At 30.1% G+C, this 13,993-nt stretch overlaps 2 protein-coding genes and 1 long non-coding RNA gene across 7 annotated transcripts in view; 1 reads left to right on the forward strand and 2 right to left on the reverse strand.

The window, feature by feature from the left end:
- Positions 1–173: 173 nt before the first annotated feature.
- Positions 174–1,579, reverse strand: LOC117609017 (uncharacterized). 3 transcript variants are annotated; one of them, XR_013063406.1, is made up of 4 exons: positions 1,424–1,578; positions 805–927; positions 503–698; positions 174–285 (listed from the first exon to the last, which is right to left on the reverse strand). It is a non-coding gene; the product is annotated as an uncharacterized LOC117609017 (long non-coding RNA). The 3 variants fall into 3 exon arrangements; XR_013063405.1 differs by having other exon boundaries at positions 245–698; positions 1,424–1,579; XR_013063407.1 differs by having other exon boundaries at positions 245–698; positions 1,225–1,486.
- An 81-nt stretch (positions 1,580–1,660) lies between these two features.
- Positions 1,661–2,834, forward strand: Dlc90F (dynein light chain 90F). Of its 2 annotated transcripts, XM_034334850.2 has the most exons (4): positions 1,661–1,872; positions 1,984–2,016; positions 2,144–2,309; positions 2,411–2,834. In XM_034334850.2, the coding sequence occupies exons 2-4, from the start codon at positions 1,993–1,995 to the stop codon at positions 2,557–2,559; spliced, it is 339 nt and encodes a 112-aa protein (XP_034190741.1). In that variant the 5' UTR covers positions 1,661–1,872; positions 1,984–1,992; the 3' UTR covers positions 2,560–2,834. The 2 variants fall into 2 exon arrangements, with proteins under 2 accessions (XP_034190741.1, XP_034190740.1); XM_034334849.2 differs by having other exon boundaries at positions 1,665–2,016.
- A 108-nt stretch (positions 2,835–2,942) lies between these two features.
- The window catches only part of LOC117609016 (uncharacterized), a 28,845-nt gene continuing 17,794 nt past the window's right edge, over positions 2,943–13,993 (reverse strand). For both annotated transcript variants that reach the window (XM_034334847.2, XM_034334848.2), the window contains 8 exons: positions 12,786–12,927; positions 9,441–9,634; positions 8,276–8,918; positions 6,109–6,269; positions 5,876–6,031; positions 5,643–5,775; positions 3,746–4,542; positions 2,943–3,305 (listed from right to left, as the gene is read on the reverse strand). In XM_034334847.2, the coding sequence (XP_034190738.2) occupies positions 3,171–3,305; positions 3,746–4,542; positions 5,643–5,775; positions 5,876–6,031; positions 6,109–6,269; positions 8,276–8,918; positions 9,441–9,634; positions 12,786–12,927 (2,361 nt within the window). In that variant the 3' untranslated portion in view covers positions 2,943–3,170. The remainder of the gene's footprint in view (positions 3,306–3,745; positions 4,543–5,642; positions 5,776–5,875; positions 6,032–6,108; positions 6,270–8,275; positions 8,919–9,440; positions 9,635–12,785; positions 12,928–13,993) is intronic.

Raw genomic sequence — 13,993 nt, forward strand, 5'->3', positions numbered from 1 at the left:
GTATTTTCTTCAATTATACAGTAATTCAATAACTTTTTAGATCATACACTTATAAAATAAAACAATCCAAATTCAAAGATAAATAATTTATTCTGAAATAATTTACAATATATAATTATCAAATACCTAAATTAATCATCTATCGAGGTGTTAAAATTACAATAACAATTATTCATTGATGGCAACACTCTCTAGGTTTTTTACCAATGGCCCAAAAGTCTTTAATAGCCTGTGAAACACCAGGACCATCATTTATAAATACAAGCAGTCCACAAAGTATAAATGCTGAAAAGATAAATAACGACAAGTGTAAAATTTTTGGTAATACTGTCCCAACAACAATTGGACATGCATAGTCTGTAATAATAACCTCCAAACCCCTATTAGAAAAAGGATTATATTGTACTCAAGTATTATTAATTTATGTATTAATACTATATTATTAATGGTATTATATTTTATATTAAAAAAATAGAAAATATGAATATTAACAAATATTCACCAGTGTGTATGCATTACAACTAATATACACATTATTCCATCAAAAACAGCATTTTCCATTATCAATGCAGTAGGAATTATAATTGGAAGTGCTGATGAGGCAAGTTTTTTTAAAACTCAAAGATGTATACATGATCACTATTAATTGTACTTGCTTTCCGACTCAATTGCAGACCAATAGTTCCATTTACTGGAAACTAAAGAAATAAATTATTAAATTTAATAGCATACATATACATTATGCATAAATTTGTAGAAAATAAACAATTGACATTAAAGATAATAATTTTATAAAACTATTACCTTAGTTCCATTATTAATTACATTAGAATTTAAACATTCTTTAGGATTTGTAATAGTTGTGGATGTTCTGCTAAACTGAGAAGACATATGAGTTTGCAAAAAGATTGGTGTTAGACAGTGATTCTGTAAAATTAATATAATCTATGTTACAATGTCTTACAACACAAATTCAATATAATCGTACATATGTATATAACAAATTAAAAGTAATTTTCTAAATTTTATATTTTGTTTTATTATGCTTGCAATTTACATTACATTTTATATTATAATACAATTAATTAAATAATTCTGTATTGAATAAGACGAATAACGAAGACATATAACGAAAGACATTTGCTAATGTTATCAAAAAATAGTCAATTAAGATTATGCAGAGGAAGAATTTAAATATCTTTCCAAATCTTATATACAATTTACCTAGGTGTGTAATCTTATGGAAGATATTAAAAGTTATTAATTTTTTAACAATCATTTTATAATTGTTGAGTACAAGATCTTTCGGAAAAAAATCTTATTAAAGAAAGACAGTGTATCTCTTTCAATTTTAATGACAATCAAAAGTTACAATTAGAACACATGATACACACAAACAAGAATACCACACCTATATACTTACATATATGTATAGTAGTTGTAACAAATCTATTATACCGCGTTTATTTGAAAAAATTACGAATCATAAGCAGGTAATTGAAACATACAAAAATATAATTTGAACATTTTATTTAAAATTAATCAGAATAGAAAAAGTACTGACACAGTATTAATATGATTGCATGTTTAAAAATAAGTATATGTATATAACATTTGAACGAATGTCAACTGTCGATGGTAGCGACAGTATCAAGGTGTCAAGTAGGTGACAGTAATCAATTTGTTTTGTTCGATGAAGATATCGACAAAGGTTTTCTCCGACAGATACCTACTAAAAATGAAATATATCGCTTAATTTATTTGTACTACCGTTTTTAAATTAATACGAGGTATAAGAAAATAAAAATTTAACGGAATATGCATTTGTGAACTGTATAACTTTTTGTGTGCAATAACATACTAAAGACAAAAGTAATATAATATTTATTAAAAACATTAATTTAATGACTATATTTTAATTGTTGGTACCAATTCATTTGGGTTTGTATAAGAATTGTTTATTATTTTGCAATTTATTAAAAGACCGACAAGATGATGGAAGATATGCAAGAAGAGGTTAGTATTTTTTCTTGGTATATTTTCACTAACTTTAAATTTTTAAAATGTAAATTTATTATCTTTATGTTAAAAATGCAAGTTAAAGAAATATTTATACATTTTAATTAATGTTTTATTGTTTTAGATCCAATTTGTGGTTGATGATGTAAGCAAAATTATTAAAGAAGCAATCGAAGTATCCATTGGTGGAAATACTTATCAACATAATAAAGTAAATCAATGGGCATCAAATGTTGTTGAAGGATGCTTGGGTAATCTGACAAAACTTCAGAAACCATACAAATATATTGGTGACTATTGCTATGTTTAAAAAAAAATTAATGTCTTAGTACACATCAGTAATATACAAAAAATTAAATTCCTTAATTTTGCTTGTTTAAAATTCTCTTAGTTACCTGTACTATTATGCAGAAGAATGGAGCAGGATTGCATACAGCAAGCTCATGTTTTTGGGATAATGCTACTGATGGAAGTTGTACAGTACGTTGGGAAAACAAGACCATGTATTGTATTGTTTCCGTATTTGGCTTGGCAATTTAATTGATATTAGTGTATTAACAGCTTCTGACAAATATTAAAGAAAAGTACCAAACTTCTGTTTAACATGTAGCATAAATTATAGTAAGTGCGATATAGAAAATATGATATCTATTTTTCACAACAGCTTCTTTCTTTTACTAATATTATGTATTTTTTATATTGCAAATACACTATGCTTGAAATACTAATTATTGTATTTGTTAATAGTAGTATTTATAGTAAGTTTATTAACTGAAAATTAATATTAAAAGAATTTATTTTATTGTATGTTTCATATAAAGGATATTATTTATTTACACTTATGTTTGACATGAGAATGTTACTGCATTTTAATTTTTACAGTACTTAATGATAGTTGATCATATATTTCACATAACATAAAAATACACAGTCATGTATTGATTGATGTATATTAAGTTGCAAAATATATGAATATTTTTTGTAAATGAACACAAAATATGTGTATGTTTTTGATCTTTAGTAGTGATTATTCCAACTGGAATTGGAACTTGATAATTATGTAATATTGCATATATGTTTGAAAATAAAATTTAATAAATTATCAGCAATATTTCAAATAACGTAAATTATAATCATTATTCCATAGTATTTTATAGTTCCGATATCTTGGTTAAAAAATCCTCGTCAACAGTTAAATCTTCGTCTAATAGGACCATATTAACGTTTAAACTGTCGCCAAATTCATCGTCTATATATAGGTCTTCAACAGTGCTGTCAGGAACATCCTGTAAACATGTTTCATATAAAAGACAAATAATAATTTAATATTATATATAGGTTATTAATATATTATTAATATATAATCGAAATTAGTTCTTAAATTATGTAATGTTCAAATAAATGATGTCATAAAATATCAATAAAAAAAAAAAAAAAGAACAACTTTAACCAGCAGTTGCTTATACATATACAAGGTGTCCCATGCAACTGACGACCAGTAAAGCTATAGCTTTAAAATGGTATACAATAGAAAAAAATATTAGAAAAAATTGAACGGTATCGAATGGAGCATCACATAATGTACGTGTCAATTCTAGAAGTGGAGGTTTTGTAAAGATTTCGTCTAATGAAATTTTTGTCTATTTTCCATTATTTTAAAACTATACCTTGACCGAGTTGCATGGAACATTCTGTATAAAGTATATCTTGTTCATGAAGTTCTTACCCCTCTGCGTATTGGTAATTTCCCTAAAGCCGAGTTATTCATTGATCTCAATTGGTTCAATGCTGCTGGTAAAGAACGTCTTCTTGGTAAAGCATTGTGATAACACGACTTACAATTTTTGTTTTTCGAACTATCATTTAGAAACATCAAATTAAAATCCTTCACCTCGTTTTCCTTTACTTCTCTCCGATCATCAACACTACTTTGATCTATCGTCATTGTGGATGTTTGTACAGTTCCTTCAATATTGCTTGTTTCATCATTTCTAAATTCTTTATCCGACTTTATATCATTACATGAGTTATTAAATTCGCTCGACACTTCAGCAATTGATTCGCAGATAAAACTTCTGTTGTAAGATGCATCATAGGAACAACTGGATTTTTCTCGACTATTAATACTGATAGTAACTTCGTTTCCAGGCTTTTGTTGGACTTTGTTACTGGTCATATTGTTTTTATTGAACAGAAACGATTCGTCCTTTGTTGTATCTCTTTCAATTATTCTAATTTTTTCGTTATCTCTATTCATTCGTAAATTGTATAAGTCTTCGAAGATAGATTTGCAGGATTGGCCATTGTCCATTGTGTCTTCAAACTCTTGAAAGGACTTAAATGGAGGAGATGGACAGGATTCATCGGTATTCGGTGTGACGGAGCGTACAATCTTCGTAGCTCGATCCAAGGCGTCTTTTAAAACTTGTAATGGTTTACTCCGAGGACTTATAGTTTCCATCGAATCGTTTGAATTTCCGGAAATCTGAGTTAATATTTCTTGGTTGTTTTCGGTTTCAGCAGCTAATTATTGTATCAAAAATGAGAGATGATTATAATCATTTGTATACAAATATCACAGGACTACTATATTTGGGGGGGAGGGGGGATTTAATGACGATTCTTTTTTTTGCAATACGTTCGCTGTGATCTTGACGATAGGTGTACGACATTTGTGTCACATTCAATTAATATTAAAATTTTGACGGCATCAGTCACGAATTTATATGTATACAGTGTTCTACCTATCTAAGCCAAGTTACGTCTCTAAAATGATATAAGATAAAAAGAAATGTCATTTGAAAAAATGAAATGTCGTCGAATGGAGCATTCATTACTAGTGGAGGCGTTTCAAAGATTTCAGTCATCTTCATCTCTTTAAATGGAATTGTGTACCTTAGTATACACCAATCGAAATATTTTTAATTCTCTACAAAAGAGTAATAAGGCACTTGAATTGAAAATTAATTGGTTCAGAAGATACCTTTCTTCTTAAGGAAAGACCACTCTAGACCATTTACCTATTTCTCCCTAAAATATTTTTCGAACCAATTAATTTTCGACTCAAGCGCCTTAATACTTTTTTTGTAAAGAATAAAAAGATGCTTCGACTGACGTGTAGAAAAATATATAGTCCCATTTAAAAAAGTGAAAATGACCTTGAAATCTTTAAAACGCCTGGAACCGACGCATACAGTAGCACCTAATGTGATACTCTATCCTACACCGTTTAATTTTGCCTAATAAAATTTTCCTCTGTTTGATACGATTTGAAAAATATATGTTGGCCCAGTTGTATGAGACACGCTGTATAAATTTTTACGTGAGAATTTTTTAAAATTTATTTCTATTCATTATACTGTGTAATAATTTCAAATTGAAAGCTAATAATTACAAAAATACACAAAAATAACTTTTTCAGTCATCTGTTTTTCGATACAAAGGATTTATATGAAAATCATATATTAGATGAGGCCATCCAAATCTTAATATTAAAATTATTTTTACTTATTTACTTAGTGAGTGTTTATAACTAGTAATCCACAGCAAACTCATTAAACATTTTAATATCAGCTTCATTTGATTTTAAAACAAGAATGCTGACGCATGGTTCTATCTATTACCTTCTGGTGTTTTATTTATCACATAAGTGTTATCACTTTTCGCTGGAGAAGTATATTCGTTCGTTTGAGCTAGGGTAAAAGTTTCGGTTGAAACTGTATCGTTATCGTCTGTATGTTGTGCAGTATATTGTGACTGTAAACAAAAAATGTATGCATGTAATTTTTAAAGATCACGTTACACACGCTATCAATTAATTAATTATCATTATAATAATTTTATAATATTGTCTTACTGGTTCATCACAATATGATTTCCGCATTTTGGATATGCAGATTAATTTCTCCTTTCTCCATAATGAAGTTTCGAAAAAGCTTTGGGGATCAGAATTTAATACTTTTCGTTGCGTTATCGCATCTTTAATACTTTCAGGTGTGTGCAAATAAGGAATCTATAATAAAAATTAGATGATTGTGAGGAACTGACGAAGTTTTAAAAGAAGAATTATATTTCCAAGAAGAAGCATACTTTACGACATTGTTGTAAAGATGATTTCATATAACTAGGATCATATTGATTGGGAGATTTATTGTATTTTGGTTCCAAGCTAGTCTTATGACTGGCTGGTTTATGTGGTTCATAGTCTTTACTTTTTGTTTGATTGAGTATTTCAGTTTTTGCATTTAGACCTGATCAACAAAATTTCATCAAAGAAGTTTAAGTTAAATTGTTTACAGATTAGACGTTTAATGCGACACAAATTATTTACACTCCTGCTCAAAGGTTACAGGCTACTGTTTAAAATTTCACGAGGGTCTAAAAAATATATTTAAAAAAAATACAATTATAAGTGGAAACGTTAAAATATTTAAATTTTATCTCTTTTCATATTTTATATAACTAGCTATGTGTATGATAACAAATAGATGTGATAATTATTTATTCAAAACTTTAACAAAATCATTAATGAATTGTTATTTAATAAATTGAATAAACTGTTATTTTCAAATTTTTAAATAAAATCATGCAACAGAATGAGATTATCGAATTCATTACATTATCACAGCTTCTATTATTTCGTACAAAAGGAATACTACGAGTCATGAAAAAATAACATACATGTCAGTAGATGTACATTGTACAGCATCGAACAAAGTAGACTTCTCCTAGGGCAGGCCTGTCTAACTTGCGGCCCGCGGGCCTCTCGTGGCTCCTTCCCCTAACACGCAGCCTGCGCTCGGCTCCCCCCACTCTTTCAGTTGGTTTCCCGACTCTTCCAATATTTGACGCGTATTCCTAGTCCTACTGGGTGACCCATCCTCTCGCTATTGGGCCCAAAGGAATTGCCGCCACAATAGAATGAAGAAGTCGACATCCCATTTCTGTCATCGCTTGCTTGACGGAGGTGGCCCCTGCAGCGGAGACGGCTGCGTGTGTGAAAATGTGTGTAATGAGCAGAAGAGTCCCATTTAAACGCTGCGGAAAACAGAATATTTTCTTAACACATTTTCACCCACACAGCCGTTTCCGCTGCAGGGGCCACCTCCGTCAAGTAAGCGATGACAGAAATGGGATGTCGACTTCTTCATTCTATTGTGGCGGCAATTCCTTTGGGCCCAATAGCGAGAGGATGGATCACCCTGTAGCTGCTAGAAATCGCTGTCCCACTACTGACGCTACTGGATGGTGGGGGAAGTCTGAAGCGGTAAGAGTGGGAGCAGTGGTTTCCGAAGAAAGTGACGATCTATGGGAAGGACGCTCAATATATACATACAATATGGGTCTGTGGCCACCCACCACTTACGTATAAACGTTTACGCGGCAGAATTTTAGTAGATATTTATATTATTATTCATATTTCTTAATTATATACTAAATTTGATAATACTTAATAATTAAGAATTATAATATTATGTTTCTAAATCACTTTTAATATTAACATCGTCAAAATTAAGATTTTGAGAATTTCTGCTTCCCCTGTAACGCCATTCTCCCTAAAGACGTCTACTTTGTTCGATACTGTACATACTTGTATCACTGTGCAATAATGAAATTAAAATGTCTGCTAAATTATTCACTTCTTGATATAAATACCTTAATATATTTTATAGAAAGTGAAAATCTGCATTAACTAACGTACTAAAAAATATACATATATCTTTCTAGAAAAAAAAAAAAATAAATAAAAACAAAAACTTTGACCTTTACTAGTTCTCAATGCTTTCATCTATTAAAAAACTATTATTATATATTAAATTATGCTCCACTAGAAACTATTTAATTTTTATTTAAAAAAATTATTTAAAATGTGTTTCGGTATAGTTAACAGTCTCAACGATACTTGCAATTTTCAATTCAAAATGAAATACTCTATAAGAGGAGGGCTCGTTCTAGCGATCATTTAGAAAATATTAAAAATATATTATTTCTATCATTCAGAAAATGTACAAAAAATGATTTATTGTCGCTTATGCCTTAAAGATTTGTAATAAATAAAGTGATATTGGCTTAATAAAGGTATTATTAGAAAAAGCATTAAGAATGAATAGAGGCTTCGTTATTCTAGGGTTATAGATTTTCAAAAGGGATGTGTCTCGACTTTTGAGCAAGAATGTACATTATTTATAAGTAAAATAATTTGATGTATAAATCTGTCTGTCAGACGGTCTGCTAAAAAATAAATTCCAGTACGTACTCGTATCCGCTGAGGTGTGCGACGAATCGCTGCCGTAGAAGAAATGTTCCCTTCTGTTCGCCAATACTTTCTTCAGCTGTTTCAAATTGGTTCTGGCATCTTTGAAGGACTCGTCATCGGTGGAATCCAACAACGGTGACGAGTACACCGATGTACTCCTGGATTCCATGGTTTCTTGCGGTCCTTTTACCTTCTTGTAAGTGCTGTTCCATGGTTGGGAAGCCTCCGAGTTAACTTCATCGTTCGGAGCAACATCCAACGTTTCTATGTTACAATTCGGATAGTTATGTTTCTTATAATTATTATGCGCACTGCAAAGCACATTCATGTTTTTCTGGATGTTATCGTTAGTGGTGCGTTTAACATCCTCGCCAAAGAAGTTTACTTGTTCGATGTGCGCTGTGGCTTTGACGCTTCGGGTTTGTTTTGATCTTTTTGAATATAAATATTGGCTCGTTGGTGATTCTGGATTTCTCGCAGGATATAACTGTCTCGTTGAAGCACTTTTGGTTAATTTTAAACTCTTGGATTTGGAGATTCCCATCGGAGATCGTGTCACTGGTGAAACAAACGTCTTTCCAGTATCGTTGTTGTTGTTTGCATATTGATCAATGTAAACTGGTTCTTCGTCTTCGTATTGCATCTGTAAATATTGAAAATTTTGCAAACAACAATGTTTTGTTAACTTCTCCGATACAGCAAATTTAAATTACAAAGTATTTATGCTAATGTTAACCTTCGTTGTATGATTTTCTTTCTTAATTTTGAATAGAAACAGAGTTTTAATCGATCTTTGCACTTCTATATTCGATCACAATCCACTTCGAATGTTATTTTCAATATAATAAAAATACAAATAAAAAAAGTAAAGTAAAGAAAAAAATTGGGGGTTTAAAAGATCAAAGTAAAATTTTCAACCTTATGTAGAAGAAAATTTATAATTACAATAGTTTAATAAATACAAGAATTTAATACCGTGTTATTTCATGTATCAAGCAAATTTTCAACATATGTAATTGTGGACATCATCGGTGACTGATGCTTCAAATGTAATTTGAACCAATAAATTTAGAAAATAAAGAGAAGAATAACTTTAAATAATAATACTGTTTGGAGTATCGAGTTATTTGTAGAATTAAACATCTTAATTAATGAAGAAACGAACCTCTAGCCTTTGAAGAAATCTGCGCATTCTGTTCATATCTAACGTTCTTTTATTCACATCCAATTGCAGTCCAGCTTCCAATAAGTTATTCAACAATGGTGGGAAATCGTATAAATCCATAATAACACCTCGTTTCCAATGCATGTACTGTCTTTCCACGTCTGCTTTGCTGTAGCCGCTCCATGGTACACGCACTGTACATCGTTTAACAATTAATTTTTATTACATGGAAAATTACATGATGCAAGGAGAGAATTCAACAATTATGTACAAAAATTTTAGTTCTTCTTTTTTTCTAAGGGATACTTATACATTTACTGTCGTGTACTCGTCGCCTCAGTTTTTTTTACAATCGAATAATTAATTTAAAAAAAGAGTACGCAAACTACGTACAGCATTAGTGTTCTATGAATAATGTAAGAGAGCAAATTAAAAGTATAATTTGAAAAATAACCCATCACATTGTGAAATAATATGCTTAAAAAAATTTTTAATAGCCCATGTTATATTTATAGCAAAATGTATGAATTATAGTTTGGAAAATGATAATTATGAAAACCATGAAATGTAAATCTATCGAATAAGAAGAAAAGAAATGAATTTCATTATGGATAAGAAAGTAATTCTATGACAAAGTGATAATTTGACAGTCTTAATAATAGAATTACCGACGTTTGATGTACATTTATTTTTAAGTTGAAAATTAAATGAAGGGTGAAACATAATACATCCATTTCAACAAAAACATCTCGATAAAATTTAGAATTTAAAATAAGAAACTTGAAGCCAGCGATTTTGACTGGTTTGGTACCTGTAATATTAAAAAAACAAGAACAGACAGTAAACCAAAATTGCTATGCAAGACAATAAAATCAAATATAACTTATAAAACAAAGCCCCCAGCCCTATTTATAAAGAATAACGTTAACGAACCGTTACTAATAATTATTATTATCGCTGTAAATATGACCTAAAGAGAACTCAATAATTAACATAAATTAGCGAAAAAACATTAGTATCACATAAACGTTTTGTCGTTCAATAAAACTTTATTTGCAAAATAAGCATCATTAATTTTTAACAAGAGCTATAATTATTTTTGCGCTAATCTAGTAATTATTCAGGAAACGGAAATCATGGATCCCCAAGTATCTCTGGGAAACATTTTCGCGTATTTACATAATCGAAGCAGTTGCGAAATTTTGTTTCAGAATGGCTGATAAAAACATAAGCAGCGAAATCGACGAACCATTGCATATATTGAAATCTCAGTGAACGTGATTCCGTTTCCTTATCGGTTCGAAAACCAGTTTTATTTTTACACCGCGATTCTCGACAGGATTTCTAGTTTAAAAGCAAATCTCGTAATCGTTCAGGTTCACATGAAGAAATCAACGAGCTCGGGATTCCGCGTGTGCTCCGAGTCTCGCTCGGGATGTTCCGTGAGAATCCAGAGAAAGCAACGGGAAATTCGGGATAAAGGAAATGAACGATTATCCAGTCTTTAATTGTGAGAAGCTAGGTTGATTAATTTCATATTTTATTAATTTTCATTCTTCTATAACTCTTACATTCAATAGATAATTAACGGTGTTATTAAATGGTTGGTTTCGAGACATCAAAGATTTGACACGATTTGATAACATATAAAACTATCGTAGATTAGCACTTAATGGTACGTCAATTTCAAGCTTAAGATTGGAAGAAAATAACTGCATAAAGTATTTATCGATATTCTTAACACAAACTGATGGGTTGTCAAAGAACTTAATCGTTTTACTGAATATCATACAGTAATCGACAAGACGATTCGTTAACAATTAAACAGTTTTGCATTAAAAAATATTAACGAAGATTTTCTATGATACTTTTCAATAAACTGTAAGCTTCAAATTGATATAGGATAAGGTTGCTCAAGTCGTACCCCTTAAGCAAAAACTCGTATAAATGTTAGGATTCATCAAATAAATAAGAATTATATGTGTTATTCAAAACTTGTGTGAACATTGATATTATTTATTTGTAATAAAATTCAAAACTCTGTATGATTTTACATAAAATAAACTAAATATTTAAAATCTCATAGCGGTACCACGTAGGAAACTGGTTTCCAAAGTGGTACCACCTATAAGCAACAATAATAATTAAAGCCTATTTCTTTATTAATCTGTTTACATATGTTACATATTCAGTTAGTACAAACATCACACACATATTTCTTTATTCTTTTGTTAACTCCAGCGCATAGATCATGCATCCATGCTTTACATTTCAAGCTTCGAATCATATTTTCCTTCCGGTCTTCTGCACAAATATTATAAAACCAATCAGTGTAAGTTTTCTTTTTTTAAATTTTTAATGTAGGTACTTTTCTGTTGACTACTTCCTTTTTTGTATATTCAGATGCCGTTACATGCGCAGTTGTCGTCCTATTAAATTCAAAATTCAAAATTCAAAATTCAAAATTCAAAATTCAAAAGGTACGACTTGAGCAACCTTACCCTATATCATAGGTGTTATGTTAAAATACTTTTGTGTCATGAAATTGCGTTAGATTTCACATGTTTACTCCAACTGCAAATCAATCATTTTGTATTAAGAGTATTAATTTATGTAGTTATTAGCCAATCCGTATCTAATCGTAAGATTGAAAATCTTGAGAAGGAGGCTATAGCATTTAGACTTTCTGTCACTTTTGTACAGGCCAAACGGTAAGAGTTATCGAAAAAATTCTTGCGCGATTGTGTTTAGTGGGTTAAAATTTTAACGAATTGCTGAATTTTTATTTTTTTTTGCCACTTTCGGTTCGATCGGAAATGGCCGAAAAAGAGTTGGCTCTCATTGTCAGAGGTGTGCGAGTGCTCAATTTATTCGAATACTCAAATTTCGAGTCAAACAATGATCGGTCGAAATCGACGAACTGCTTGAAAAAAAAGCGAGCTACTCGAATATTCGAGCTGAAAATTCATCTTCAAGTAAATCGAAGTTTTACGACGCTCGGTTTTGTTTTAAACAGTTCGTCGATTTCGAGTAATTCGGCAAATTCAAGCGCTCGGCTCGGCTCGAACAATCGAAGCGAGTTCAGCTCGGCTTGTAAATTACCTCAATTGTAGTTCACCTTTTTGTAGCCAACAAAAAAGGTTGGAATTGATATACATAAGTGCTGTTTTGTGATAATATTATGTTATTATATCACGTCAAACATTCCATATTTCGAAATCAGCCATTTAATAGGTATACAACGGTCTAATATGATGGTTGTTTAGTTATTTTTTACTTTTCTACGTAAGTATTAAAATCTCCAAATGGGGGTTATACTGGTAAATTAATTAACTGAGAACTTACTTGTACACATTTCCCAAATTAACAAAGTTAGTCCGTAGACATCGCTCTCCTTTCGTGCCTCGTAACTACGAAAAAGTTCCGGTGCTTGCCAACGGAAGATCTCGGTTCTTAAACGTTCTTCGTATTCCCTTTCTGGTTTTGGCTGCATAGATCATAATGAATATTGCTGTTTTTTAGTTATAAAATCATTAATACTATTCGCAAATGAATAAAAGATACTAAATAACCAATGAAACACAAGAATCTACATATATACATGTTTATCATGGTTAAAAATATTATTTCTTCTGCTTAAACATCAAGTAATAAGATATAAAAAATAAATATTATAACACAAAAATACTAACTGTAAATACTTGACGTAAGATTATAATTTAACGTTAGATGTTTTATTCATTAAAAAAGATTTAATAGTTCTTTACTATCAGTCTTCATTAAGTCCTTGATTACAAATAAAATCAAAATTTGTCTTTACAAGTTTGAGGTCTGTTCCAAAACTAGATTAATAATATGTAACAGGAAGAAGTTATTTCATAAAAAAATAACAAAAAAACGGAAATTAAAATTCAAAATCATCTAGATATTTGTTTGACCCTCTATTGGAATTCCTAGGATTAAAATATGAAAAACATTTTTGCTATTTCACTTCCTGGCATATTGCAATATTAATCGCGCTTGTAAAAGAAAAATCGTGAGAATTGGGCATGAAAGCCTATTGAGAATCGTGTAAAGTTCACAGAAATTATTCTCAATCCAGCACGCAGACGTTAGATAAATTAATTCTCACCATTCTAATCCCTGTTACTTTCTGTATTACTTCATCAAATTTACGACCACGATTTCTTCTCTACTTTCATGCATACTATGCGAACTAATTAAAATCATATCGATTGGAATCCTGTTAATTGTCTTTATCATATCAATTGTTATTAATTGAATGCCAGAAATCAAACCTTACGATTCTATCTAAATAATAAAGTTTAAGTGTCGTACAATTAAGAGAACTACTTAATTCTTCCAACTTATAGTTACTATTAAGTTATAAAATTGTAATATGTTATATATATCCACTTCAAGTGATGAGTAAAGCATTCAAACATTGCATTATTAATAACAAAAAAACAAAAAAACAAAAAAAAAATTGTTAAATAGAGTTTAATGAAATGTTTAGATAGCTTAGTGAACCATAAAAATCTTAAAATAACTAT

This window comes from Osmia lignaria, chromosome 14 (assembly GCF_051020975.1).
Source record: "Osmia lignaria lignaria isolate PbOS001 chromosome 14, iyOsmLign1, whole genome shotgun sequence".
NCBI lineage: Eukaryota > Metazoa > Arthropoda > Insecta > Hymenoptera > Megachilidae > Osmia > Osmia lignaria.